Source organism: Sphaerodactylus townsendi, linkage group LG03, assembly GCF_021028975.2.
Source record: "Sphaerodactylus townsendi isolate TG3544 linkage group LG03, MPM_Stown_v2.3, whole genome shotgun sequence".
NCBI classification, from domain to species: domain Eukaryota; kingdom Metazoa; phylum Chordata; class Lepidosauria; order Squamata; family Sphaerodactylidae; genus Sphaerodactylus; species Sphaerodactylus townsendi.
In genome coordinates this window covers 177,584,736-177,612,565 of record NC_059427.1, presented here as the reverse complement: position 1 = coordinate 177,612,565, position 27,830 = coordinate 177,584,736, and the positions used below count along the sequence as shown (strand labels likewise).

The 27,830-nt window shown below is 45.5% G+C and overlaps 1 protein-coding gene and 1 long non-coding RNA gene across 2 annotated transcripts in view; both read left to right on the top strand.

The window, feature by feature from the left end:
• Positions 1–27,830, top strand: part of LOC125429710 — a 398,924-nt gene that overhangs the window by 66,408 nt on the left and 304,686 nt on the right. The gene's annotated exons all lie outside the window — the stretch shown is intronic.
• ITIH6 (inter-alpha-trypsin inhibitor heavy chain family member 6) overlaps positions 1,718–27,830 on the top strand; it is a 53,405-nt gene continuing 27,292 nt past the window's right edge. Inside the window, exons 1-4 of the mRNA XM_048491057.1 lie at positions 1,718–1,741; positions 12,187–12,222; positions 15,040–15,194; positions 26,194–26,304. Of these exons, the coding sequence (XP_048347014.1) occupies positions 15,070–15,194; positions 26,194–26,304 (236 nt within the window). The 5' untranslated portion in view covers positions 1,718–1,741; positions 12,187–12,222; positions 15,040–15,069. The remainder of the gene's footprint in view (positions 1,742–12,186; positions 12,223–15,039; positions 15,195–26,193; positions 26,305–27,830) is intronic.

The window sequence follows — 27,830 nt, the reverse complement described above, 5'->3', positions numbered from 1 at the left end:
TCCGAGAAGCTGTGACTAGCCCAAGGTCACCCAGCTGGCGTGTGTTGGGAGTGCACAGGCTAAACTGAATTCCCCAGATAAGCCTCCACAGCTCAAGCGGCAGAGCGGGGAATCAAACCCAGTTCCTCCAGATTAGATACACGAGCTCTTAACCTCCTATGCCACTGCTGCTCCCAGTGGAGAGGTCGAGGCACAAGAAAGTGCCTCGTGCCTCGACCTCTCTGTCTCTCTGGTCAAGTCCCACTCTGAAGTCTGAGGTTAAGAGACAGTGCAAAGTCTTACAAGAAGAGAAAAAGAGGTCAGATTCAGAGATGCAATTCAGGGGGTTCCGAAGGTTCTGTAGAATCTGTTGTTAAAATTTAAAATACCACTTTTTTAATACTTAAAATATTTTAAATTAAGTATTAATATTTTTTAATACTTAAAATAAAAAAGTGATATTAAAAATATATATTTTAATACTTTTTAACAGTCATTATTTGAATCCCACCACTGGTCAGATTCCTATGTGCAGAGAAATAAACGTTTCCAAAACTTGTTAACATGAGATATGGGGATGGCTGCTGGCTTTTTATAAGAATTACACAAATGTAAACCATGGAAGATATCTTCTTATGTAAACCAAAGTGCTACAACAGCTAAACAGAACCTCTGTGCAAGAGGGAGTCTACCTGATTCTGGGGGACACGCAACGGAGGAACTCTGCCTCAAGTTCCCTGTGAGGAGAGGTTGTGGAGTATAATAAAATAAATCAGTTGCTGGAAGCACTGTTCTGGTCAAGTTGGACCTTGGTCAAATCCAGATGGGCTATTCCTGTGCTGTTTGTTTTTAACTACCTTGGTTTGTGGGCATGTAATATGAAATATACGAGTACTGGTAAATGTTGATGTAAAATAAAAGTGAAGGAGTAGCATGCATGAAATAAAAACAGAACAAGAAAAGCAGAGGGCTTGGGTTTCCCTCTTTTCCCCGTGTAATTTGAGGACTGCTGGTAAATTTGTTTCTTAATCTGCTAACTTGAGCAGTACAAACAACAACAGTTTTTTTGCTTCGGGCACGAGCAGAGAGGTTTGCTTCTTGCAAAATGGAAGGACTTGGATCAGGACCAAAAGAAGCTGGGTAAATTAATTCAAGTTCTTCAGCTCCGAAAACCTCTCCCATCTTTTCACTTACGCTCTGAATTGGAGAGTTTTTCCCCTCCCTCCGTTAAAAAGCAGATATTTTTGGTGTCTTCTGCCAAAGGACATCACAGGTACCAGAAGAAGGGATTGGCGCACGTGATCTGCCATGACCTCTTTCTGTCCCCCGACTATCTTGACCCACCATCTTATTTATGAAGCATATTTGTGGACTGTTTATTTTTTTTCCAAAGCCCTCATCAAGTGCTGAAAACAGGACACGGGCTCTTCAGAATATTTTGTTTTCATTTCATCTTATGGAGTAGCGAGTGAAATTGGCCACCCTCCAGTCTTGGATGCATACACAATCAAGTCTTGTACCAGGATGAATGCTACATTTATAGGTTCTTTTTTTTAAAAAATGAAAAAAGTAACCTAAGGTTTTAAAAGTACGAATGAAAGAGATGCCAGGGAGGCGTTTGCATCCACGGAGCCTTCCACAAAGACGAGGAGACGCTTCCATGCCAGCCATGGGTCAGCTCCTGAGATATTCTGCCTATGTCTTCTTGCTCTTGGCTCCTCTAAGTGCGGTGGGACGCCCAATCCATACTCCATCCCAGGAGGTAAGCCCCACTGGGGGACCAGCTAGTTGTCAGACCTTGAGTTATGTTGTGCTGTTTGCTTGGTCTTTAGTATCATTTTTGTAAAAGTTGGATGCCAAGACTTCTGACCTTTACTTCCACCGAATCACACGATTGGTGCATGAAGGTCACTCTTGTCTACTCAGAATGATAGTGGCTCTCGAGGGTCTGAGGTCAAGTTATTTTCTGTCACCTTTTGTCGGGTCCTTTTTAACTGGACATGCCCAGAATCAAACCTGGGACTTTCTTCTACATGCCAAGCAGAGGGTCTTCCACTAAACCACAGCCTCTGCCCGACTTCAGCCTCTGAACAAGAAATAGGAACAAGAGGCTGGCATGAGAAGAAAACCAATTATATTCCCCCCCCCCAAAAAAAACTAAGTTGCCGGGGATTATTCAGTGCAGCAGGAATGCAAAAGGGGTGAATGCATGTTTCATTCTGTACAAATCTGCAAGGTTTGAAGCTGCACAGAAACCTTCATTATGCAGTATGGACAGGCAGCTGATAGCACAAAAAAATGTTATCAGGCAGCTGGTAGCACAGCTGTCAGACAAAAAAACAGGGCTGTATACCTAACAGCAGCTTTTATACTCTACTGAGTTACTGAAAAGCTTGCACACTCATTTACCAAGAAAGGCTGACATACCCTAGCCTATTTTGCATTTCTTAACTAATGGGAGGTGTGGGGGCAGGGGAGGGGAGGAACCACCACTCTCGTCCCATGCCAAGCAGTATTGATTTGATATCAGAGTGACTTTTCTTTGTCTGTATTTCCTCTCTGCCTGCCCACCCAAAGACACTATTAGTTTTCAGATTATATTAACTAGGTTTCTAACCCAGCCTACGGCAATGGAAGTCAGTGACTTAGCTGTTTCCCTCAGAATTACACCAGCTGTAACTCTGGCCTGTTACGTGCTCTTTGGAGCATCTTTGTACCTCTGGGACACTGGATCTTCATTGTTGCTATCAGGAACTAGAGTCCCGTTCTCTGCACAGTTGCAGTCCATCACCACTGCGATATTTTGGTCCAAGTCCAGTCCACGACAGCTGCAGCACATTCCCATCCAATGTTGGACTAACCAGAAATGGTAGCAGGTGCAGTCCATGAATGGTAAGATTTGAAACCAGGCATTAAAAGAAGTTCCATGTCTTAGAGGACCTTCTGCTCTAAGAAACAACATGTATTAAAAAAAAACCACACAGTACAGTATGACTAGAAAGAAGAGAAAATGTGTCATAACCTAATGTCAAATTTAGATCCTCCCCCCCCCCCTTTTTAGCTGGTCAAGTTCATGGGAGTCCAGTGTTAATTATGAAAGTTTAGTCTTTGATTATCCTGACTGTAGGGAAATACTTCATAATAGGATCCACTGCTTTTGGGAGGAAAAATGTTTATTGTTGACCTTGGAGAGTTTGGTGTAGAATCGTAGAAGTCAAAATATGGGAAATATTTAAAAGCTTTTATGTTCTAAATGCATTCAAGCAAGATCTTCGTAGCAAATTTGAATTTAAAAAACACAGGGAGAGAACCAGTTTAATGTAATGGTTAGAGTGTCAGACTAGTATCTGGAAGACCTGTGTTCGAATCCCTACTTGTGCCATAGAAGCCCACTGGGTGACCTTGGACCAGTTACACTATGAGGGGGGGGGGTCCCCATTGGAGATATAAAGTAACGAATGTCCAGTTAGAAAAGGGAGCACTTAAAATTGACACGTTTCCCATCAAACAAAAAGTCTTTGACTGCCACTTTTTGAAATACTTTAGATATTTTTTTTCTCTTCTGATTGATTTCCAGTAATTTAAACACTTAATTTGACTTGAATTAATTCTAGGAAGCTTTGAAGGTTAGGATGGGTTCTATTTCCAAACAGAATCCAAGCCATCGTTTTTCTTTTAAAGTTTCCAGGATAGAACAAGAAGAACAGAACAAGGAGAGGATTTAAAAAACACACCTTTATTTAAAATCCTTGCATCTGTCATCAGAACGGCAGAATAGATTTTACCATTAGAATTAGGTTGGGTTTTTTAAAAATTCAGAACTGACTCCTTAGCCTCTGTGCCTTTCTTCTTTCACCATTGATAAAAGAGAAGAAAGACTCCAGGATTAGGTGCTCCCCATGAAGTGTTTTTGCTTAACATTTGAAGAGGTTGGTCCAGTGGAAGGTTTAGGGCAGGGGTAGGGAACCTGCGGCTCTCCAGATGTTCAGGAACTACAATTCCCATGCTGGTAGCCTCTGATCAGCAATGGCCAGTTGGCCATGAACATCTGATAGAGTAATTCTAATTTTGCAGGAAAGAACTCTATGATTCCTGGTTTAAAGGGACACATGATGCTAAGTCACTATAGATTCTAAGCAGGATGACAAACCAGTGAGCAGAGGCGTTCCTCCCATTGGGCAAAGTGGGCAGTTGTACTAGGCGCCCCTTGTAATGGGGCGCCAAAAGGCTTGTGCAAGTTACTGTTTGTTGGGATTTTTTTGTATTTTCAGTAGTTTTTTCCATGGAATGCATACACCTTTGAGGGTCCCATAACTTTTGAGGACCCCCCTGAACCAAACTTCAGACCTGAGTGGAAAAAAATGCGTTGTTTGAGTCCACGGTGGGAGAGGGTGGCTGCCCATGGGGGTGGCATCAAACTCAGTTTTGCCCAGGGTTCCAGTTTGCCTAGGTACGCCACTGCCAGTGAGATTTTGTTTAATGGAGGAACGTCTTGGAAACAGAGAGTCCGAGGCTGCAAAAGAAGAAACCAATCTGAGTGTAAATGTGTCCCAGTTTAATGTCTTGTCCCCAGAATTCTTCTGGCTGTACCTCCACCCAGTGGAAATGACTGTTTATCACAAACGGGCTCCGAGCTTCAAAGACTAACACTCCTGGCATGTTTGGATAGTTGTGGCCAAGTCCAGCCAAACCAGACAGAGTTGGGAAGTATTTGGTGGGGATGGCAGGAGCTGAAAGGAAGGAGGCCAGTCCGCTGGTTTCCCTGAGGTAGGTAAAAGCTGAAAGCTCCGACTTCTTTTCAGAAGCACGAGGAGAAAACTAACATAACTTTATGGACTCTCTTTGAGAGGCATCTGTGGCAAGCTGGGTGTGAGGGATACATCGAAGGTGGTAGATGAAGGAAATCTGTCCAATTAGCCGATGAGGTCAAAAAACACACACGTGCAGGGCTGGCCGGGTGGGCCCACATCCCCTGACAAGAAAACCCCAAGAACTTAGAATAGTTTAATAAGGTAACCAGGTGCAGGGGAGAGGGCCAGCTGTTTGTGCCTTAATTCCAGTTTAAATGAAGGGATTTCAGCAAGTATATTCACAGGGTAGCATAGTAAATTGTTGAAACAGTGGTTACTCGAAGTAGACCACCTTGTAGGATGCAATGTAGAAAGAACTGACAGACACACAGTCACCAGTGCAGTTCTATGTATTGCTATCAACTAACAAAGTGCTTCGCCAGACCACAGGTGTTTTCAGGCACACCTCTCTCTGTTGTCTGTGCTAACTATATACATGTCTGGTGCCAATCAGTTACTCTTGCACTCTGTGCACTCAGCACCAATACTGCACACAGCACCAGTTTGGAGGAGGGTACAGCTGTCATTTAGATTTTGCCAATCTAAACATTGACACATGTTCTAACACCCCTTCCAAAATCGTAATGGCAGTATTTACAGCATTCACAGAAGCCACGTTTAGCTGATTACACAGAAGGTCATACTTTTCTCTCGAGGTAGGTTTAGTGAATGCCTCTGCTACATTCAGTTTTGGAATCAACATATTGCAGTTTGATAAACCCACTCTGTACCAGTTCACGGACATGTTCGTATTTGACACCTATATACTTTGTCCTGGCTTTCAGGTTTTCAGTCTCAGCTAAATGGATGGCTGTTGGCGAATCCTCTAGTAGGGGAGTGGGCTGTTGTACATTTTCACCCAGTTCTGTCAACAACGCCTTCAGCCACAGTAACTCAGTACAGGTTTCTGAGATGGCACAGAATTCAGCCTCTGAAGTAGACAAACTGACCGATATCTGTTTACGGGAGCTCCATGCAACTTCTGGAATCGCTTACATAGGTTTATCACAAACCCAGTGCAGAGATTACCATATTCTCCCATCAGCAAAAGAGAGCTGGCCAGCTAGCTAGCACACAGCTTATTGCTTTGCTGTTTACTGCTTGGATCAACAATCCTACAATCAAAGTAGAAGCATTGAGTGCCATATAATACTGTCTAGTTTAAACCTTCCCAGTCATGTTGTACAGGTTGTGCAGCATGACGGAAACTTAACTTTACTCACAGGAAACGCCAAATCTGGATGAGTCCAGTTTGAGATGTGAATTGAGCTTCCCAATAATGACCTGTATAAATCTGGGTTATTACACAGTTCTAAACTGGATAACTTAAGAAAGCAACAGTCATTGGGAGAAACGGTTTTCTGTTGTCCAACCTGACAGCTTTTTTTTACTATGGGCTTGATTTTTTCTTTGTTCATCTACACTTTGGATGCAACAATGCCTAGGGCAATGAGTTATTTCCCCAGGTCTTTAACCACAAAGGTTTCTGCTGTTGCTGTTTATATAGTCTGTTTAACTGTTTTTCTGTATGTCATCTACATACGCAAGTATGATTTCTCTTTCTAGTGCTCTTATATACTTACACTTGTGAATTCACAGGTGCAGCTAAAACCACATTCCTCCAAATTTTGCATCAGAGACAGCAAATGTCACCAGTTGCGACACACTTTGAATCAATCCATATAGGGAACGATGAAGTTTGTACACCATAGTAGGGCTATCTCCCTCATAGCCAGCAGGGGGCCTCAAGTACACATTCTGTTTCAACGGCACGTTCAGATAAGCACATTGAAAATCATAATGTTTGAAGCCTCATGTTATTGTAATTTGCTAGCTAAGGTATAAGTATACCCAGTGATTCTTACCGGCATTACTGTAAGTGAATAAGCCTTTTCTTCTTTGTTGCTCTTGGCAAAGCCCCAAGCGACCTATCACTTTGCCTTATATTTTGTAAAGAATTTACCGTCTGCCTGGTACAGGCTTTCAGCCTAAACACCCACTTAGTTTTTTCAATCACTTTCTGTTTCTTAGGTACAGTCACCTTGGAAAAAACGTTTTGCTTCACTAAGGTGCTATGTTCTGCTTCCATGGCTCTTCCCATTTCTCTTCAGCTTTGGGAAGAGTTTTCTTAGTATCTCCACTGTAGGAGTAGGATTCATAGACGGATGTTTGACATACACAAACATTCTGACTATGCCCCTACTGGTCTGGTGGAAGCACCCCTATTCACATTCTTTTTTGAGGTCTGAGGGGACACTTTCTCTTTCCTCCTCCTTCTTCCCCTTCTGACCTGTGATTCTGTGGCAGAGGTCAGGGATTGTTTAACTCTTGGTATCTTCGTACTCCCTACGCTCTGAGCCCTGACCTTGAGCAGTGCCTGGCAAAGAATGCTGCCCAAGCTAACTGCTTCAGGCTCAGTGAAAGGAAGCAACTTTTCAGTATTGAGTGAATCTTTTCCCAATTTGTATTGCTTCTCAAAATTTCCAAAATGTAAGAAAATTTTTGGCTCATCTAAAGCAGTTTACATGTTCTAACATAAATTCTACAGCGAATATAGGTACATGGAATAGTGTGTTTTAAGGAAAAGAATTGTGCACTGTTTAGGTGGGGGAAATATCCTTGTTTTGAAGCACTGCTGTATAAAGAAATGCGTGGACAGAACTCCTGCGATTCAGACATGCCCAGGCCAACCCCTTCTAAAGCATTGAACAGGTGTAATCTAAAGAAGTTAGAATCCTCACAGCTTCTCCATTGTTATGGGCATACAGTTCCCATGCATCCCCTGCCAGCACGATGCTGGCAGGGGATGGTGGGAACTGTAGTCCATAACATCTGGTGGGGCGCGAGTTTGACACCTATGCAAGTCTTCTGACGTGGTAAAATTTGTTCTGATCCATGAAAGCAAACGCCAGCCTACATTTCATAAAGTATTTAAGTTGCTACTGGACTCCTGCTTCACTCTGTTTATGACTGCACTCTGGGTTGCCAACTTCTAGGTGACACCTGGAGATCTCTCAGTATTACAATGGATCTCCAGACAACCAAGATCAGAAAAAAACCTTAACTGCACTGCCAGTTTGGCAGGGTCACAGATTACAGGCACACACATAGCCCTAAATTATTTGTTTGCACAAATTCAACTATTGCAGGAAATGGTGGTGGAATGTTCCATGAAGTCACAGCCAACTTATGGTGACCCAGTGGGGTCTTTTAGACAAGAGGTCGACAGATGGCTTGTTATTGCCTTCTGCAATAACTGTGTGTGTATGTTAAGTGCCATCAAGTCACAACCAATTTATGGCAACCCAGTCGAGTTGTGACAGTAAGACGGTGGGTGGGAAGGCTATTCCATCGCCCTTTAAAGGCCTGCACCTCAATGATTTTGGTGACTTGGTTGCCCCCACAGACTTCACTGCCAGAGGGAGAGAGGTTGGAAAGTCAGAAGGCAGAGAGGGAAGAGGTGGGAGCAGACTATGATTGAGGATTATTCTGGTACTCAAACAGCCCAAACTAGGGGTTGCCAGCTTTGGGGTAACAAAGACCTCTTCAAGTGATCCCAGGTGACAGAGATCAGTTCAGAGGTGGGGTGCTGTGTGGTTTCTGGGCTGTATGGTTTAATGTTCTAGCATTCTTCAGCCACATTGCATCAGGAGCTGGCATCTTCAGAGGATGGATAGGAAAGTAAAGGTCGGAGAGGCAGGAGTTCATTAGGGAGGCGCTCAATAGACGAGTGTAGCATGTGAGTAAAAATGGAGATAGCAGTCACAGTGAGAGTCTGGTGGTAGTATGGCCTTTGTTCCTGATTGTTTATTGTCTATACTATCCTGGGTTTGTGTGGAAGTTGGTCACTGTCTTGTTCTAGTGTTTTTCAAAACTGGCAGCCAAATTCTGTTCATTTTCATGGTTTCTTTCTTTCTGTTGAAATTGTCCATGTGCTTGTTACGTTCAACAAAGGATAAGAGGGATCCTCTAGCTACATCAGGAGTCTACCGCATACCATGTAGCTCAGACACGAATCAAAGAACACGAAAGGCACTGCAGACTATTTCAGCCATAAAAATCAGCAGTAGCAGAACACATAATAAACCAACCTGGACACAGAATATTATTTGAAATCACAGAAATTCTGGACCACTCTGATAACCACTACGTCAGACTACACAGAGAAGCTTAATTGTGTCCATGCCACATGGACAATTTCAACAGAAAGGAAGAAACCATGAAAATGAACAGAATTTGGCTGCCAGTTTTGAAAAACACTAGAGTCAAGACAGTGACTAATCAGCTCCACACAAACCCAGGATGACTATAGTATAGACAATAAACAATCAAAGGGAACAAAGGCCAGACTACTTCTATTCAGATGCCTCACCAATTGACCTTGCTATCTCCATTGTTACTCACATGCTACACTTCATTATTACTCACTTGCCAGGCCACTCCTATTCAGATCCTTCACCTATTGACCTTTACTCACAGGTATATATACTCCATTTGCTTTCCTTTCCTACTATCAGATCCTCTGAAGATGCCAGCCACAGATGCAGGTGAAACGTCAGGAGAGAATGCTGCTAGAACACGGCCATACAGCCCGGAAACCACACAGCACCCCAGAGATTCCGGCCGTGAAAGCCTTCGACAATACAGTTCAGAGGTGGTTTGCCACTGCCTGCCTCTGCAGCAGCCCTGCCTTTCCTGGGCAGTCTCCCATCCAAATACTAACCACGGCTGACCCTGCTTAGCTTCTGAGATATGACGAGATCAGGCTAGCCTGGGCCACCCAGGTCAGGGTGCTGAAATAACTAGGGGCCAAAAAAAATAAAATAACAGCGTACATGCAAATGTACAAAATTTGTAGAAAAACAAGATAAGCTGACCTGGGTGAAGGCCCTGAGGACAGAAAATGGGAAATAAAAATAAGATGATATGGGGATGGAGTCTGGGGATGAGGGCATCAGCAGAATATAATGCTACCATCCAAAGCATCCATTTTCTTCAGGCAAACTGATCAGTTGTAGTTCTGGAAGAAATGGCAATCCTAAAGCTTGAGTAGAACCCTTTTCTTTGATATAAATTTCTACAGTGGAGGTTTTATTTTTTTCAAAATATCATTATGTGAGCCCCTTCCCCAGAATGCTGCAGCCCAGCGTTCTATCACTTTAGTAAGAACTAGGCCTTAATTTTCCCCCAGACTTTCTCAAAGCTGAGCAGATTGGTTTTCACACAACAAAAATGCCATTCCTTTGGCCCACAACAGAATGTTGTTCTCCTTCCTGTGGGAAGGAAAAATTTATTCCCCAGACACAGTTTGTGTGACCCAGAATAACCCAACACAGACCAGACACCATTGTATTGGAAAAGTGTTGTCAATGAAACCATCAAGGCCTGCATAAGAAACCATCAATCCCCACCCAAGAGGCCCTTAGTTGGAAACACTGTGGGCTGGAGAAAGTAAGAATACTTCTTCATGGATGAGATCTGGCTACTGTGGCTTTGGAACATTTGTAGATCCATCATTTGTGCTTGCCACAGCGGTGGTTGGTAGCGCCTTTAACCATATCTGTCATTGACAAGAGTGAAAGTGAGGGCATTGTGTGAGAGAGACAGTGTGGAGTAGTGGTCAAGAGCAGTGGACTCTAATCTCCTGGACCAGGTTTGATTTCTCACTCCTCCCCATGAGTGGCACACTCTCATCTGGTGAACTGGATTTGTTTCCCCACTCCTCCACATGAATGAAGCCTGCTGGGTGACCTTGGGGCTACTCACAGTTCTCTTAGAGCTCTCTCAGCCCCACCTGCCTGACAAGGTGTATTTTGCAGGGAGAGTAAGGGAAAAGGAGTTGTAAGCCTCTTTGAGTCTCCTCACAGGAGAGGAAGGTGAGGTTTAAATCCAACTCTTCTTATTCTCCCTCACGTGAAGCCAGCTGGGTGACCCTGGCCCAGTCACAGTTCTCTCAGAACTCCATCAGCCCCACCTACCTCACAAGGTGTTTGCTGTGGAGAGAGGAGAGGAAGGGCTGATTATACACTGGCACTCTGCCTTGCATGGAGCGTATGGTTCCTGTGGGGCAGAGATTCTTGTGCTGACGCCAATAAAGTTGCACCGGAAACCACAAGGTTTCCCTCTCACTGCGGGGCTTCCCTCCTTCCATGTGGCTCCAAATGCAAGATTAAAGGTTGCCTGTTTTGGTTTTTTAAAGCCCCTGCCCCCACTCCTCTCATGGATCAATGGCTGGCTTTTCCGTGCAAATGCAAAACCAGTGAAACGGCCTCCACGACATTGATATAAGCAATATCGATATTACCTTTAAAGGGTTGAGACAATTGAGAAAAGCGGGGTATAAATCCAAACTCTTCTTCTTCTCTTGTGCAACTGTAACCCCCATGCTCAGAATGGGTTGACCCAGAAAGGGGTGGAGACTCAAAGCAGCACGAGGCTGCAGAGCTCATGTAGTTTGGAGGAGACAAGGCTACCCGACTCGGACCTTGATTTCTATAAGCCCTTAACACCTTGTTAAGGGTTCTTTTTGTGGCTGTAATGGGTGAGAGTTCTCCTGGAAACCTTCATCATGTTGAATCCTGTTCATCAAGCCCTTGGAGTCTTCAGGAGCCAACCCACTTGCAAAGAAGAATTGGACTTGGCAGTATCAGTAGACTGTAAATATAAGGACTTGAAAATGCAACCTGAACAGGACCTTGAAGTGTGATGTTAAATGTTGATGTTATATGTTAAGAAAGTAAACCATTTTGTTTTTTAAAAAATTTGTTGTTGCAAACTCATTCCAAATTCTGCCCCACAGAACCCACAGATAGAGGCTACACAACCATAGCTTATGCCTTCAAAAGAAGATGTTTTCTGCTCCTAGGTGGTAATGCCTTTCTAGAGGGGCTGTGGCTCAGTGTCAGAGCATTTGCTTGGCATGTATAAGGTGCCTGGTTCGATCCCTGGCATCTTCAGATTTTAAAAAAGATTAGGCAGTAGTTAATGTTAAAAAAAGTTTAAAAAGTGAAAAAAGATTAGGTAGTAGTTTAATGCAGAACACCACCCTGAGCCCTTCGGGGGAGGGCGGGATATAAATTAAAAGTCAAATCAAATTTTAAAAAAAGACCTGTACCTCAGATTGTGGAAAGCCACTGACAGTCTGAGTGGACAATATTCATCTTGACAGACCCAAGGTCTGATTCAATACTAGGCAGTTTCAAATGTGATCATGTGTGAAGAGACTCTTCAGAGAAAACAGCACTTGTGAGATATTTCCACTGTCTTGCTTGCTGGTGCGTCTACAGTTTCTTGCTGTTAACCTTGCTTCAGCCTTTTTTATTCTGAAGAAAATAACTGTATTTGATTTCTTCCGCAGAGATTTAAGCGGCAAGCAAAAGCCCCAAAGACAGAGGTAGGTGATACATTAAATTACCAATGGATTTACTATTGATTGTTCTGCACTGGTGTAGCTGCCTTGCTGTTTCCAACCTCCAGGTGGGGCCTGGATTTCCCCTGGAATTACAGCTGACCTCTAGCTTGCAGATGCAAGTTCTCCTGGAGAAAATATCAGCTTTAGAAGATGGACCCTGTGGTTCACCCTGATAGTTGAGCTCCCTCCCCCCCAACCCTGCAGCACTGACCCCAAATCCCCAGGAATTTCCCAAAACAGAGGCCCTTTCCGCACGGGCCAAAAACGGCGGCCTGGGGACAGCAAAAACGCCGCCTCTCCTGCGCCTGCCTCTGCTGGGGCCACTCGCACTCAGCCAGCTCTAAACATTTACAACTTGATTAAAGATTCTGTGATTTTTGTTTTTGTGGAATTGACCTTGATATTTTGACATACGAAGTTTTTCTTCCTGTTTCAATCTCTTTGGGCCCTCCCGCACATGCAGAATCATGCACTTTTAACCCACTTTCACAATTGTTTGAATGTGGATTTTGCTATTCCACACAGTAAAATCCAACTTCAAAGTGCATTGAAAGTGGATTGAAACTGCATTATTCTGCATGTGCAGAAGGGGCCTTTGGTTACCTTGACTGGAATGTTAAAACAGCCTTGGAATATGTGACCAACCCACAGAGTCCGCTAGGCCAGTGACTGTGTAGTGGTAACGATGACAACAGGTGTCGTCTTGCCGATTGGACGAGCATGTACTGATGTTATTAACATTAGACAAGCCTGAATCTGACGTCATCTTCATATCAGCCTGCCCACTGGACAGTATCTGATGTCATCACTGTGTAGAGTTAGAAATTGGATGAGGCGGTACCTGAGGTCATCACCACTGGACAAATCTGTACTTGATGTCACTGTTGCCATCACAGCCCAGAACCAAGCCAAGCAGGTCCTGATACACTGCTACACATGACTCAGGAGTTAGTTGAAACCCTTCAGGGTAGCGGCCCACCAGGATTATTACTTGCTGGAGTAAGTTGAAAAGCCATAAAGAATGTGGTTGTTGTAGTAGAGCCACATACATTCCCCCCCCCCCCGCACCCCTCTTAGGCATTTATATTTATTGCAAAGTCCAAAAAAAGATTTGTTTCTTTTTGCTTTATTTATTTATTTATTTATTGGTCTTATAGACCGCCCAACCCCCGAAGGGCTTATAGGGCTTATAGGCCCTTATAGGCCCAAACATAGTGGTGTGATTCAGCCGGGTCGCACCACTTTGGCAGAACCGGTTGTTAAAATGGTGCTTGTAAACAACCAGTTGTTATATTGTCGAAGGCTTTGTTAAGCTTTGTTAACCAGTTGTTAAATTATTTGAATCCCACCACCGGAACCGGTTGTTAAATTATTTGAATCCCACCACTGCCCACATCTGAGTCGATTTTTTTTCCATATTTGAGCATTCTCTATCAAATCAGTTGTTCTTAAGTTGCCCTCTTCCATTTGATGTAGATATTTATAACTTTACTAGCGGGGCCCGGCCACGCGTTGCTGTGGCTTATTGTGGTGAAATGGGAAAGGAACAGTAGCAGCAAATCAATTGCAGAGGCCAGCAGTACGTGCTCATGCAAACACGCAGCCTGATACTGTGCAATGTCATTGATGTGTGTGCCTCCCCTCCCTTGCATGCCACCCCTCACTCTCTCCCCTCTCTCACTTCTCTTCCCTTGCATGCCTCCCCCTCCGTCCCTTTCCTCTCCCTCCCTCTCTTCCCTTGCATGCCAACCCTCCCTCTCCCTCATGTGTATATGTTTCACTTCCACTCGAGTTACTGCCTATGTACTGTTTTCACTGCTCATATCTGGCCATCTGAGTGAACATTCTAAGCAGCATGAACATTCTAAGGGTGACAGTTACACACAGGCAGCTGCATGTCCTTCACCATGGAGCGCCAGGAAAAAGGCGTTTTACCTGGGCCAGGTGTGAAATTTCAGGTATGTGAACATCTAAAAACACTCTCGCCTGGCTGACTATAGTGGCTGGGAATTTTCAGAGGAATTGGCCCAGCAGTTACTGAGTTATACTATCATCAACAAAAACACTGTTAGCTTTTTATATATATAGATGAATCAATCTGATTTTATCACTCTTATGGCCAAAGGCATAGCTTTATAAAACAATCCCGGAGCTTACCCTGGGTGCAGCCCTCACCCCCCAGCTGCCCCCTGCCCCCAAACTCCCCCTGGAGTTCCAGGCAGGGGTCCAGTTGAATGCCAGCAAGCAGGGCTCAGCCCACCCCCAGTATCTACATGGAGTTAAGGAACAGTGCGGGCCCCTTTGATGCTGGCTTCAGCTCACCTGGGTCTGGTTTTAAACCCAAGTTTAAAGCTCGACCCAAGCCTTGCTGAGGCCAGGGTCATACTGATCACCAGGGGTTGACCGGCTCTAGTTTTATACTGTTCACCCCCAAGCTCAACCTGACCACGCCCCCCTCACTGTGCCTCTGCTTATGGTCTCTAGGTGTCAAATTCAGGTCCTCCAGGTGTTCATGGACTACAATTCCCATCAGCCCCTGCCAGCAGGGCCAATTGGCCATGCTAGCAGGGGCTGCTGGGAATCGTAGTCCACAAACATCTGGAGGGCCTGAGTTTGACACCTCTGGATGGCTTCACAGGTTACCACAAAGGCATTTTTGTCCCATTCCATCAATATTTCATGTTTTCACAATCTTTTTTTTTTCTGGCAAGACTTTGGAAATGAATCTCATAATGCTTATCTGGGGGAGGATGAATGCTCATACCTGCTTTGACCATCTTTTGTGGTTTCCCTCTTTAGCTCACGATTTCAAGCTTCTTGGTGCGCTCAATGATTGTGTCTCGTTATGCTTCCACCCGAGTGTTGACGTTCATGAGCAACCCTCACCCCGAGGCCAAGGAAGCCATCTTTGATCTGGACCTGCCAAGTTCAGCCTTTATCTCCAACTTTAGCATGTGAGTCTGGGCTACCAAAAGAGAGGGAGCAGCCTCTTCCCTAACCGAGAGATTATGATAACGCCCTGTATTCCCATAGACAGTGTTGGTCCGACTGGATATTTACCGTATATACTCATGTATAAGTCGAATTTTTCAGCACATTTTAAATGCTGTAAAAAGCTCCCCTCGACTTATATGCGGGTCATTAAAAAAAATTGTGTGTTTTTACTTTGCCGGCCAGCAGGGGGCGCAGTTTTTATGCTAGGGGCACCAAAAGTTCAGGGTACCCTCAGAAGGCTCTCCTGGTGATACCAGCCAAGTTTGGTAAAGTTTGGTTCAGGGGGTCCAAAGTTATGGACCCCCAAAGGAGGTGCCCCCATTCTCCATTGTTTCCAATGGGAGCTATTAGTAGATGGGGCTACCTTTTGAGGGTCCATAACGTTGGACCCTCTGAACCAAACTTCACCAAACCTGGCTGGTCTCATCAGGAGAGTCTCTTTATGATACCAGCCAGGTTTGGTGAAGTTTGGGTCAGGGGATCCAAAGTTATTGATCCCCAAAGGGGATGCCCCATCCCCCATTGTTTACAATGGAAGCTAATAGTAGATTTTCCATTTCTGATAATATCCCTCTTAAAATCTAAGTTGGGGTACATTTGGACATACAGATGATGATGAGGAATCCAGTTTTGAAGGATTTTAACTCTTGTGTTTTAGCTTGGTTGCTGGTTGAGCTAAGGTTTTTGTACTTTTAAAGTTATTGTTGATACCATATTGTTCTTGTTGACCCTCTTTTCCACTTACAGAGCCAGTTTACTGTTTTTCTTTGAAATAAATATTCAAAAACATTTAACCTACTGATGCCTCAATTGATGTAATTTTATTGGCATCTATTTTTATTTTTGAAATTTACCAGCAGCTGCTGCATTTCCCACCCTCGACTTATACGCGAGTCAATAAGTATTCCCAGTTTTTTGTGGTAAAATTAGGTGCCTCGACTTATATGCGGGTCGACTTATACGCGAGTATATACGGTATGTTCCTACGCTCTCCACTGATTACAATCAATAGGTAGAAAAAGTCTGCTTCTTTGCCTCTCTCTGTACCCATATCCCAGACTTAAACTAATCGCCTATTGTCTGGGGAATTCTGTGCGATGGAGCTATGGATCTCTTACAACTTGCATTACACAAAATCACAATTCTGATGGTTCTTAGAGGGCAGCTATGCCAGTGCATGAATATAAAACCAATGAAGAAGAGGAAGAACTTAAAAATGACAGCTGTTGAGTCAATCAATGATAGGGTTGTGAAACCTGATCAACATCACCCCCAGAGGTGGGATCCAGCAGGTTCTCACAGGTTCCCGAGAGTAGGTTACTAATTGTTTGTGTGTGCCAAGAGGGGGTTGCTAATTGGTGATTTTGCCATGTGATTTTTGCCTTAGTTATGCCCCTCCTCTCAGCAGTAGCACGCAGAACTTGAAGCAGTCTAGCAGGAGGTGTACCGGCGTGCGTGGCAGTCTGCGCCTGCGTGCATTCGTTTCCCGCCCAAGGACCGGCGCAGCGGCTGCGTCCTTGCCACAACCCCGCCCAGCAATGCCCCGCCCCCGGAATGCCTGGCCATGCCCCCGCCATGCCCCGCCGAGTCCCATTGGCGTTACCGCACAGTTTGAATCCCACCACCATGGGAACCTAAAATTTTTGGATCCCACCACTGATCACTCCCTCACCACCACCACCGTGCACACATTAAAGTTGTCAGCCTTTAAAGAACAGCCTAGCCTGTTCCTGTGTCCTTTAACATCAGCATATTGATAAGAAGAAGAAGAGAAGAAGAGTTGGATTTATATCCCCCCTTTTTCTCCTGTACGAGACTCAAAGGGGCTTACAATCTCCTTGCCCTTCCCCCCTCACAACAAGCACCCTGTGAGGTGGGTGGGGCTGAGAGAACTCCAAAGAACTGTGACTAGCCCAAGGTCACCCAGCTGGCGTGTGAGGGAGTGCACAGGCTAATCTGAATTCCCCAGATAAACCTCCACAGCTCAAGCAGCAGAGCTGGGAATCAAACCCGGTTCTTCCAGATCAGAGTGCACCTGCTCTTAGCCACTATGCCACTTCTGCTCCCTTTTCATCTGCTAATGACTCAAAGGGTGTGTGTGTAAGGTTGGCACCCTGAAAATGAGCAGATGGCATAAATGTTCGTGACCAAGAACCTTTGTGAAATGAATGAAGTAGGTTCTCCTTATTACCTTATTGTTCAATTAAAATGCTACCTTAGAATTAGTCAGGAAATTTGAGTCTATCCAGTTAGGCCTCAGTTATAGTAATTGTTTCCTTGATCATCACAATGTGTGATCAAGAGATGTGTTTTCTAAATGAATTAATGTAATGGTGGGTGGCTGCCTGTGCAATGCAGCCCCAAATCTATCCTTGAAATAGTCTTGGAAAAAGGAAGGAAACACTCCCTGCGAGCTGTTGGCTGAGGGTACGCCCAGCTGAAATCTAGGTAAATTAAAGTTTTATTATCACCAATCTCTTCAATTGTGGATGGTCACCGTGTGTCTCTCGAATACAGCTGAACTTTGCACACAAATATCACACATTGTCCCATTTCTGTTTCATTATCTTTTGATCCCATTTTTATAGTTTATGTATTTGTGTGTGTGTGTGTGTTTGCTATCAAGTCACAGCTGACTTATAGCGACCAAGATGTGGTTTGTGGTTGGCTGCCTCCGCATAGCGACCCTGGGCTTCCTTGATGGTTGTCCAACGAAATACAGTGGAACCTCGGTTTTCGTTGGCAATTCGTCTGGGAAACCTCAGCAAAAAAACCGAAAATGACGAAAATCAAGGCTCCCATCGGCAAGCAATGGAGCAGTAGGGGGTCACTGGTTTTCATTGCGAAATTAGCGTGAAACCCAACAAAAACTGAGGCAACTTTTCATTGAAAAAACCCGACAAAACCTAAACTGACGAAAACCGAGGGCAACGATAACTGAGGTTCCACTGTACTGGCCAGAGTTTAACTTCTGAGACACTAGCCTGAGATACCCAGTTCAGGGCAGAGACAAACAGAGATAGCGCACTATTGCTTGTAATCATAGCAATCATAGATTTCCTTGGTTGTTTCCCATCCAAGTACTAACCAGAGCTAACACTGCTTAGCTTCTGAGATCTGACAAGCTCTGGCTTGCCTGGGCCATTCCGGACAGGGAAAACCAGGGTTACGCCCTGTTTGTTGATATCCTACCACATCACAGCTGACTTCTGGCGACCTCACAGAGTTTTCGAGACGAGGTGGTTTGCCATTGCCTGTCTCTGTGTAGTGAACTTGGTTTTCCTTGGTGGCCTCCCATCCAAATACTGACCAGGGCTCCCCCTATTCAACTTCTGAGATCTGATGAGATCATGCTATTCAGAGGAGGGCATGTCTCTTTCTCTCTCTGACAAATGTGGATACACCTCATTTGTTAGGATACACTTCATACATCAACAAAGAAAGGACTGGTCCTCAAAAACCCAGATCCACAGATCATCAGTCAGTCTTTAAGTTTTTGCAGGACTACTACTACTACTACTACTACTACTACTACTACTACTACTTCTTCTTCACCTTCACCTTCACCTTCACCTTCACCTTCACCTTCACCTTCACCTTCACCTTCACCTTCTTCTTCTGTACCTTCGTCGTCGTCGTCGTCGTCGTCGTCGTCGTCGTCGTCGTCGTCGTCGTCGTCGTCGTCGTCGTCGTCGTCGTCTTCGTCTTCGTCTTCTTCTTCTTCTTCTTCTTCTTCTTCTTCTTCTTCTTCTTCTTCTTCTTCTTCTTCTTCTTCTTCTTCTTCTTCTTCTTCTTCTTCTTCTTCTTCTTCTTCTTCTTCTTCTTCTTCTGTTTGTTCTCCTAAGCCCTGAGGCTTGTAGATCAAGCTGCCTTTCAAAGCAGTGGATGTGGTGGCCAATCCCAAAACTGGCAGCTCTCTTGGCCCCATCTGTCAGGACTGCAGAAGTTGGCCTAAGATAGCACGGCGAGCTGTTTGCAGAGTTAGGGAAAAACAGGGAAGCCCAAATAGTGCCTGGAGGAGATTGGCGTGCTTTTTGCCAGCCCCCCTGCCCTCGTTGGCAGCGCTTTTCGTAGCCTCCTCTCCTCATATTGCCATTTCTGATCCAGCACAGGACGCAGCCTTTGCGCTGATCCGGCCCCCACCTTCCCCTGCCATCTCAAGGAGCAGAGAGGAGGGGTTTTTCCTGAGTGGGCAAGATCCTTGGGGATAAGGCTGGGGATTGTCTCTACAGCCAAAGAAAACTTGGCCTCCGAGCCTGTTGGACGTTGGCTTTGCCTCCTCTGGGCTCACCTGCTCAGAGGGCCGGGAATACAAGTGGGGCTTGTTAATGCTTCTGGGGGAAGTTTATTTTCCTTCGTTGCTCTGGTGTGTGGAGCCAATCCCTGAGAGGATGGAGGAGTCTCTGAGGGGGTGTCACTAACCCTTTTTGAGGTTTTGACTGGTGGGGGGGAAGGCTATTCCATCGCCCTTTAAAGGCCTGCACCTCAATGATTTTGGTGACTTGGTTACCTCACAGACTTCGCTGCCAGAGTGGAGAGGTTGAAAGTCAGAAGGCAGAGAGGGAAGAGGTGGGAGCAGACTACGATTGAGGATTATCTGGTACTCTGGGCGACAGCCCTGAAATTAGGGTTGCCAACTTTTGGAGGTGGGGCTTGAAGACCTCTTCAAGTGATCCCAGGTGACAGAGATCAGCTCCCTTGGAGAAGACGGCTGCTTTGGGGGGTGGGCTGTATGGCTTTGGACCCTGCTGAGATGCCTTTCCTCTCCAAGGCTTCACACCCAAATCTCCAGGAAGCTGGCAATCCTACCTGTGCTCTGCCGGCTGCACTGGCCCCAAGTGGAGAACCGGATCGAGTACAAGGTTTTAGTACAGATGTACAAAGCGCTAAATCGTCTCTGAGACCAACATGCGTACAAGACTGTCTCTCCTGGAGGATGCACCATTCATTGAGTAATAATCTACTTGTGGTTCCTGGAGCGAGGGAAATCTAGCTGGTTTCAACCAGCCCCCCGGCTTGGTGGAATGCTCTGTCTGACAAGACTGGGGTCTTGCGAAATCTAGTGCACTTCTGCAGTGCCCATGACAGTGATGGCGAACCTTTTCGAGACCGAGTGCCCAAATTGCAACCCCAAACCCACTTATTTATTGCAAAGTGCCAACACAGCAATTTAACCCGATTACTGAGGTTTTAGTTTGGCTCCGAGGCGTGCATTACTCGGGAGTAAGCTTGGTGGTAGTTGGTGGCTTTGCTTTGCTTTGCTTTGAAGCAACCGTACAACTCTTCCAATGGGTGAATCACAGCCCTAGGAGGGTTTACTTAGAAGCAAGCCCCATTGCCAGCAACCGAGCTTACTCCCAGGTAAAGGATCGCACTTTAGTTCTTTGCATGAAAATCAGTGGGGTTTAACAGCGTTTAACAGGGTTACCTGCACTGCTTCCCCAAAACTAGGTCTTAATGCTAATAATTGAGCCCAGCGACCCAGGCCAGCCTAGATGTGTGTGGGGGCAACTCTGTTTGCACGTGCCCACAGAGAGGGGTCTGAGTGCCACTTCTGGCACCCGTGCCATAGGTTCGCCACCACTGGCCTATGAGATGGAGTTGTTCCACCAGGCTTATGATTGATCCAGCAATGGTTCTGATGGCCTCCCCCAAGGTTACCCATAAGCTTCCATGGCAGAGGGAGAATTTGAACTCAAGCCTCCCACATTCTAATCTGGCATTCTAACCACTACCCAAAGAGGTAAGTGTAACATGAGCTCAATCATAGAATCATAAGAGGGAAGAAACCACAAGGGCCATCCAGTCTAACCCTGTGCCATGCAGGAATACACGATCAAAGCACTCCCGACAGATGGCCATCTAGCCTCTATTTAAAAACCTCCAAAGAAGGAGACTCCACCACACTCCAAGGCAGTGCATTCCACTGTCCAACAGCCCTGACAGTCAGAAAGTTCTTCCTAATGTTTACGAGGAATCTCTTTTTGTGCACCTTGAGCCCATTACTCCTTGTCCTAGTCTCTGGAGCAGCAGAAAACGAGCTTGGTCTCTCTTCAACATGACACCCCTTCAAATATTTAAACATGGCTATCATGCCACCCCTTAACCTTCTCTTCTCCAGACTAAACATACCCAGCTCCCTAAGTCTCTCCTCATAAGGCATGGAATCCTAACCTTTTACCATTTTGGTCACCCTTCTCTGGACCCATTCCAGCTTGTCAATGTCCTCCTTGAATTATGCTGCCCAGAACTGGACACTATATTCTAGGTAAAGTCTGACCAGTGCAGAATAGAATGGTGCTATTACGTCCCTCGATTAAGAGAGAGAGAGGGGACAGGGAAAGGTAAGGAAAGAAAATTTGGAGATAGAATGGGAAAGGCATATAGAGGATTACTCAATTTTTAAGGAAAGCTGAGAATTTAGAGAAGCTGATACACAGGGTTGTTATAACAATATTCAATTGCCCATTTTTTTTTAAAAAAGCCCTCTTTTTAAAGGGGGGGGGGATGATTTTTTTCTCACCTCACTCACCTCCAGCCCATATGCCAAGCACTATTTTTTTAAAAGGAAGGGTGTTTGGATTCTGATCCTTTGTAAATCTAAATGGACAAATTACTTTCAAAGCTTGAATAACAATCACAGAATTCAGATACAGTCTTGAGGGCCATTCAGAGAGCCCAGCTCATGGCATGATTTGAATATAGGTCGGATGAATCTGACCTTTTCCACATGGGTTATTTGCCCTGTGTTCAATGCTGTCAGGAAGCAAATTTTCCCCTCACCTTCTGACAGCATCATGGTGTATTTGTGTACCTCCTGGGCTTTCTCCTGGCTTTCTCCTTAACTTTCTCAATCCAGCTTTGCTGTGAAGTTTGGGAAAGAATTGCAGTAGATCTTTGATTACTGTTCTGTCTGTGAAAAATTCAAATTTCCCTAGCCCCATTCTCGTAGCAGCCATTTTCCCTGTTCTTGTTGCTATGGCAGCCGTCACCCCCACCCCCTCCCATAAGAGGGCTTTTTTTAAAAATGGGCAATTGAATATTGTTATAACAACCCTGTGTATCAGCTTCTCTAAATTCCCAGCTTTCCTTAAAAATTGAGTAATCCTCTATCCCTGCATGCACATATGCCTTTCCCCTTCTATCTCCACAGTGAAAGCAGCTAAAGACTTACTTTGTTTTTTTAAAAATCCCTGAATGCTAGGGATCCACTTGATAGATTGTTTTAGCAATGTTCAACTGCATATTTTTAATAAACCCCAGTGACCGGGGGGGGGGGGGGGGGTGGCAGAAATAATCTGGGAAACTGGGCCAGGAAAAATGCCATATGTCAGCAACCTCAACAGCTATGGGGAAACTGCATAAGCATCTCACCATGTGAAAGACATCCCCCCCCCCCCATGACAGAGCCCTAAAGCAACTGGGGTTTAGTACAGACAGCTGGAATACATCCTGTCCTACTGCAGCCAGGTCTGTTTTTTTAATTTTTATTGGTATATTTGGACCATATTCATACAAACATTTTTCATATTTTACATTTTATCCTCATTCTCCCTTTTCTCCCTTTCCCCCCTCCCTCCCTAGGGATCTTCTGTCTTCACTTCTTAAGTAAGCAGCGGCAAGTTCATCCTTGGCAGCCTCTTGTCCCATCTTTCTTCTATGACTCCACTTTCTCTCATCCAATCTGTAAATTCAGTCCACATCTTCATCATTTCGATTGGTCTTTCTTGCCATAATTGGTTTCGAGACATTCTTTCAAAAATTTCTAACTGTACTTGTTCCCATACATATTCTAACCATTTTTGTATTGTCCATATTTTCTTATCTTTCCATCCCAACGCAATTACTGCATTTTAGACAATAATCTTCTTTTTTGTTCTATTCTACTATTATATTGCAGTCAGGTCTTAAACCCCCAAGGTGTTTAGCAAATGTCAGGGTCCCTGAGGTTGCTGGCAGATTTACAGTCTGTACAGGACCTGGGAGAGCTCCCAAGGAATACATTCTCATACTGTAGTTCAAAAACTCAGCTGTCGTCTGATGTCCTACCAAAGTTCTTCTCCTCTAGCAAAGTTGTTGGGAACCTGCTGCCTTATCACAGGGAAAGTAAAAAGAATGGGGTAATTTCCATCTTCTACTGTGAGTTGGCATTTCTAGGCAACTGTGTGGCGGCTAACATAAGGCATTAGGATCTGGGAGACCCAGGTTCCAATCACCACTGTGGCATAAAAGCTTGCTGAGTGACCCCGGGCCTTTCACTCTTTCTCAGCCTAACCTACTTCAAAAGGAGATAGTTTCTGGTGGGTTGTCATGTCGGTGTGAAGTAGGACGACAAGATTCTAGTCAGTTTTGACACTTTAAAGCTTATCCCCTTGTTTTTTAAGGTGCTCTTGGACTCGAATCTTGTTCTGCCTCACAAGGTGGTTCTGAGGGGTAAAATGGAGCAGGGCATAATGAAGCAAGTTGCTTTGGGCTTCCATTGTGGAAGAAGGTGAGGCACAAATGAAGTAAATAAATAAGTTTGAGGGAATCTAGTAATTCATCATAATTATCCCATTCTAGGTGTGGGTTGGGCAGTCTCCTGGGTGGAACAGAACATAGCAGTTTAGCTTCGGCCCCTGGTGGATGACGGAGTTGCGTGTGCCCTGGCAATCCTTGTCACTAGCTAAATTTCCCCTCATTCACAGCGTAGAAAGCTCAAAGAGATTTAGAGCAGATTGAAAGAAGCAACCTTGTCGCTATCCAGTTAGGTTTCAGCTGTAATAATGGCCGTTTATGCATGCACCACTTCCCCCATGGTCGATTCTCAAACTTTGCTTCACAGCGGGATTTCCTCACAGTTCTTCGTTTACACAGGCCGTTTCCGCACTGCCCAAAAACGATGGCCTGGGGGCGGTAAAAACGCCGCCCCCAGGCCGCCGTTCGCACAGGCGGCGCTGCTGCAACGCAGCAGCGCCGACCTGACTGCGCTTCCTTCCCCCCAGGGCGGCGTCAGGCCTCCCTAAACAACAACCCTTTAAAGGGTTGTTGTTGGGGGGGAAGCGTCTTCCCGGTGGCACGGTGCAAACCGCGCCGCTGGGAAGACGCTGTCTCCCTTCTCCGCCCCACTCACAATGTCTCCGTCGTCGCCTGCTGGCCGTGGAAGCCCCGCCCACACTGTCCTCCGACCTCCAGGGGTCGGAAGGCAGCGTGGGCAGGGCTTCCACGGCCAGCAGGCGACGACGGCGACATCGTGAGTGGGGCGGAGAAGGGGGAAGAGGCGGCTCCGTGCGGAGCCGCCTCTCCTGCGGGGGCCTCTGCTTGGCCTGCTCGCACGCTTGCGTGCGAACAGGCTTGCGCCCCCACGCCGGCAGAACTCTTGGCGGCGTGGGGGCGCATGGCGGCCGTACGGAAACGGCCACAGGTTACCCTCATGGGAAGAGTCCCTAGCCAAGCTGATCCGCCATTTTGCCTGCCCACCCGCCTCCTTGTTTTCACGCAACCACCATTTGGGGAGGTTGCCTGCCACCTTTTGTTATTGTGATGGTTGCTGTTGCCATCTTTGTCTTTTCGCTGGGTTCATTTCTCCCTCACCATTAAAATAATTAAAAATGAAGCAATTCTGGTTTCCTGAAATGGTGGCCCAAAGAGTGGGAGGAACTATTGTGGTTTGGCCAGGGGAAGGTGAGGAGGGGCAAGGAAACCAGAGGAAAGCTAAATGCACAGTAATCTCCTTCACTTTCCTTGCAAGAGGAGAGAAAATGTTGCACTTAAAGTGCGTTCGGCAACTGTGGGGATTCTCCGATTTGACAGCGGGGCAAATGGCAAAGAAGGAAACCATGTGCGTAGCCGAGAATCAAACCTGAGGGGAATGTATGCTCAAAGCGAGGGAGACCGTACATGCATAAATGGGCAATGACTTCCTTTTACTGTATGGATGTTTTGAATACTGTTTCTCCTGTTCAGTGTTCTAAGGAAAGTTCAGTGTAAGATCATATTAAGAAGATAAGAAGAGCCCTGCTGGATCATCTAGTCCACCATCTTGTCTCACACAGTGGCCAAATAGTTCCCCTGGAGAGCCAACAACAGAACAGTTGCTACATCCAGGCACTGGTATTTTGGAGGTTCCCTTTAGTCCCCATGGCTAGTAGCCATTAATTGTCTTATCTGCAATATTAAGAGTTGCCATTCTTCAATATGGTGCTTTTGGCCACCTCATCACCTACGGACACATTTCTTGGAGCCTACCAAATGGTTTTAGAAAGTGGGCTTTTGTCCAGCAAGACTTCTGATTAACTATTGGAGATGTGATCAGCTCTGCAGATTAAAAAATAATAATGCTTTGGCCGCTATTGCCACCACAGCACAAGGATCTTCACTGTGTGACTAAAGGTAAGCTATAGCAGCCATTATGTTGCTGTATCTAGGTCTTGCAGCATCCATTGTCTGTCTGTGTTTACCACACTGTGTTGAAATTTGAAAGGAGCCTAAAGAGAGCCAGCGTGGTGTAGTGGTTAAGAGCAGGTGAACTCTAATCTGAAGAACTGGGTTTGATTCCGCACTCCTCCACCTGAGTGGCAGAGGTTTATCTGGTGAACAAGATGCATTTCCGCACTCCTACATTCCTGCTGGGTGACCTTGGGCTAGTTCCAGTGCTTCAGAACTCTCTCAACCCCGCCCAGCTCATAAGGTGTCTGTTGTGGGGAGAGGAAGAGAAAGGAGTTTGTAAACACCTTGAATCTCTTTACCGGAGAGAATGGTGTGGTATAAATCCAAACTCCTCCTCCTCTTCTTTTTCTTCTTCTGGCTCATAAAGATTGGGGACTCCTGCTTTAACTGGTCATCATACAGTGTTTACAACCGGTGATAATTTTCCTTGTAGTTTGTTTGTGATCCTTATCTGTACTCACAGCTATAGCAGAGATTCCTAAAGGCTTTGGTGTGACTGAACCTGTTTCTTCTTCTTTTCCTTGTGTCCAGGACCATTAATGAGAAGACCTATGTAGCTGAGGTGAAGGAGAAACACCAGGCAAAGAAGATGTACAATGAAGCCCGCCAGCAGGGGAAGACAGCCGCCCACATCGGCACCAAGTAAGAACTCTTTCTGGAACTTTCCATGATACTTTCGACCTTCTCAAGAGAGAGCAACCCTGTTGTGGGAAGCCCTCTATTTACCTACAACTCAGATCCTGTGAAAGAGGCTTAAACTACACACTCCTACTCTGAAAAAATAAGTGGTAGGGGAAGGCACCACCAAGTCACAGCTGATGCTTGGTGACCCCATAGGGCAGTGGTGGTGAACCTTTGGCACTCCAGATGTTATGGACTACAATTCCCATCAGCCCCTGCTAGCATGGCCAATTGGCCATGCTGGAAGGGGCTGATGGGAATTGTAGTCCATAACATCTGGAGTGCCAAAGGTTCGCCACCACGGCCATAGGGCAAGGTTCCCCAACCTTTTGGATCATGCAGGCAATTTTTCTGACAGTATGTGGCAGACTGAGCCACAAAATAGCTGTCCCAAAATGGCTGCCATAGCTTACCTTCAGTTATATCAGTCTTGTGCTGTGATGGTAGGTGTAGCTGAAGTAACATTTTCAAAAATCTGCACAGCCAATCAAATCTCCAAATACCTGCCAGAAGCCCACCTGGCCAAAAGTTCCACCTGGTCCTGCCTACTTAAAAAAAAAAACATTTGGTAGGCATCAGGAAAGTGTCAGCAGGAACTTAGATATCCATGGACAGTCACGTTGGGTTCACGGCATAGGGACATTTGGTTAATATAGCTGAGTTTGCCAGTCATAGAAGTGTGATATTGAGTGCAGTAAATAAGTCTCTCAAGACACATACTGCAAAAAGTAAAACTTACATTTATTCAAGTAGATTTTGTTTACATTGAAGCTGCAGTGGAAAGAAACGAAAAGCAAGTGGCTGGCTGGTTTGGCATCATGTGTATGTATGAGGGATTGTTTCTACAAGAGGGAGCTTTCGATATGTGTGACTCCAGGAAGATCCAATTGGATAGAGGAAGAATAATGAACACAAATAGGGGCATCATCTCCAGAAAATAGCATCCATGACAAGCACTGCGATTATACCCGTCCAAACATCTGAAATGACACCCATATTTTAGATAACTGCAGAGTCTGACCCCACTAGCCCGAGCTCCTGTTGCCTCCAGAGGCCACTAGCTGCTGCTGGGAAGCCTGTCCCCTGGCCTCGGGTACACTGTCCCTGCGCAGCCATATTGTAGCTGTGCCCACTATGGGTGCTGTCTGGTTTCCAGGCTGTATGGCCGTGTTATAGCAGCATTCTCTCCTGACGTTTTGCCTGCATCTGTGGCTGGCATCTTCAGAGGATCCGGCACAACATAGTGGGCACTATGTTGTGCCAGAATTCCAAAGGTGCCCGAGGGAGGGAGGGAGGGAGGGAGGGAAAAAAGGTTGGGGGCAGTGGTGGGATTCAAATAATGTAAAGACTGATTGTTTACAAGTACCATTTTAACAACTGGTTCTGCCGAACTGGTGCGAACCTGCTGAATTCCACCACTGGTTAGGGGCCCTGGTGCAAGGAATCACTTTGGGAAAGTGGCCTCTGTTAGAGATAAATTTGGGTTT